The sequence below is a fragment of the Trichechus manatus genome, unplaced genomic scaffold (assembly GCF_000243295.1).
Source record: "Trichechus manatus latirostris isolate Lorelei unplaced genomic scaffold, TriManLat1.0 scaffold00393, whole genome shotgun sequence".
Taxonomy (NCBI): Eukaryota; Metazoa; Chordata; class Mammalia; order Sirenia; family Trichechidae; genus Trichechus; species Trichechus manatus.
In genome coordinates, this window is record NW_004444329.1 from 249,564 (window position 1) to 251,046 (window position 1,483).

General features: G+C 54.4%; 1 protein-coding gene across 1 annotated transcript in view; it reads right to left on the bottom strand.

The window, feature by feature from the left end:
* Positions 1-346: 346 nt before the first annotated feature.
* Positions 347-1,483, bottom strand: part of LOC111819336 (double homeobox protein 4-like protein 4) — a 5,930-nt gene continuing 4,793 nt past the window's right edge. Inside the window, 2 exon segments of the mRNA XM_023725760.1 lie at positions 347-975; positions 978-1,456. Of these exon segments, the coding sequence (XP_023581528.1) occupies positions 347-975; positions 978-1,456 (1,108 nt within the window).

A 1,483-nucleotide genomic window follows, 5' to 3' on the forward strand; every position in this document is an offset into this window, starting at 1 on the left:
TGAATTGCCCAGACTGCCAAGGAGGTGATGGTCGCAGGGAGGAGTTCAGGTCAGTCACGAGAAGGCTTTTGTTCATGTGGCTTTAGTGAATGGGTCCACTGCCTGATGTCCCTGGTGCCTCCGGAGGCAAGACGGAGCCTCAGAAGGATGGGGCATCCAACGACTTGAAGACACACCGTCAGTGCTGTGTCAGTGTGCTAGGTCGAAGTTTCCCAGAGTCTGGTCCGTCTTCCTGCGTTCGTTTTGCTCCCAAACATCACGTGTTGGTTGTTCAGCATCTCTTTAAATCATTCTGATTCCTCCACAAGGGATGTGATGGCTGGATGTGGGTTTGGTTGCCCGCCTCCTAAATCGGAAGCCCTGGAGAGTCTTGCAGCACATCCAGCAGAGCCTGAAAGTCAGTGTTGCCAAGGGAGAGTTGGAGTTGCAGAGGGGCCTCCTCCTGTGAATCCACGTTCAGAAAGGCTTGGGTCTTTTCCTGAAAATCTGTAGTGGAGAGGAGTTCATTGAAAAGGCTCATGGTTTCTAGACAGTCTTGGTCCAGTGGACGAGATGAGCCTTGAGCTGATCGTGCCGGCTCTTGCCACAGGTGTTTCTCAGGGTGTCCGGGCTGCTGAAGTGTCTCTTGGGTAGGTTCCCATCTGGCCATCACACCCTGGGCCACCTCACAGCCCCAGTGCATGAAGCGAGGTGGGCCTTGCTGAGCCAGGACCTGCCCCTCCTTCTTTGGATTCTCAGGCTGAGGAGAGTCTTGGGTGCGCAATCCTGCCGAGACAGTGTGTTGGCTGGGATCCTGGTCATGTCCTGGGTATTGGGGCCAGGAAGGAGTCTGAGTATCTGACAGCCTCTTTCCCACGGTTGATTCTGTTGGCACGTGATTTAGACCCGTCCCCAGGGCATGAGAGGTCTCTGCTGTCTGCCCAGCCAGGTTGGGCGGGACCATCATGACACCTGGTTCTTGGCTGACACAGCCTGGGTGGGATGCGAAGCAACAAAGGGTGTGTGGGACTCCAGGAGAAGAGGGAGGATGGCTTGGTTGCTGCTGGAGGGATAGGAGGGTAGGCCACAATGAGGCATGCTCTGGACACAGGACAGGTTGCTTCGGTCAAGTAGAAGCATCCCATGAGTTGGGTTCTCTGCCAAGGACTTCACCGGCGCACTTGTGCTCTGCACTGGGTTTCGAGTTCTTCGGTTCTGAAACCATAAGTGAACTCGGGATTCTGGAAGGTCCATTCATTGAGTCAGTTCTTCCCTGGCCTCCATACCAGGCTATCGGTTCCTCTCAAAGTCTTCAACTAGGAGACTCCTTTGAGAGCTGGTGATGGATGTGTGCCTTCGTCTGGCTGCTTTGGGGAAATTTTCCAGGGACCAAGGCTGAGGCTCTTCCTCACCCTGGAATGGCTCTTCTTCTAAGGTGCATCGAGAGGCCAAGCAGCTCTTCTTCAGGTGACTTGCTCTGTGGTTTCAAAACCATATGTGAATG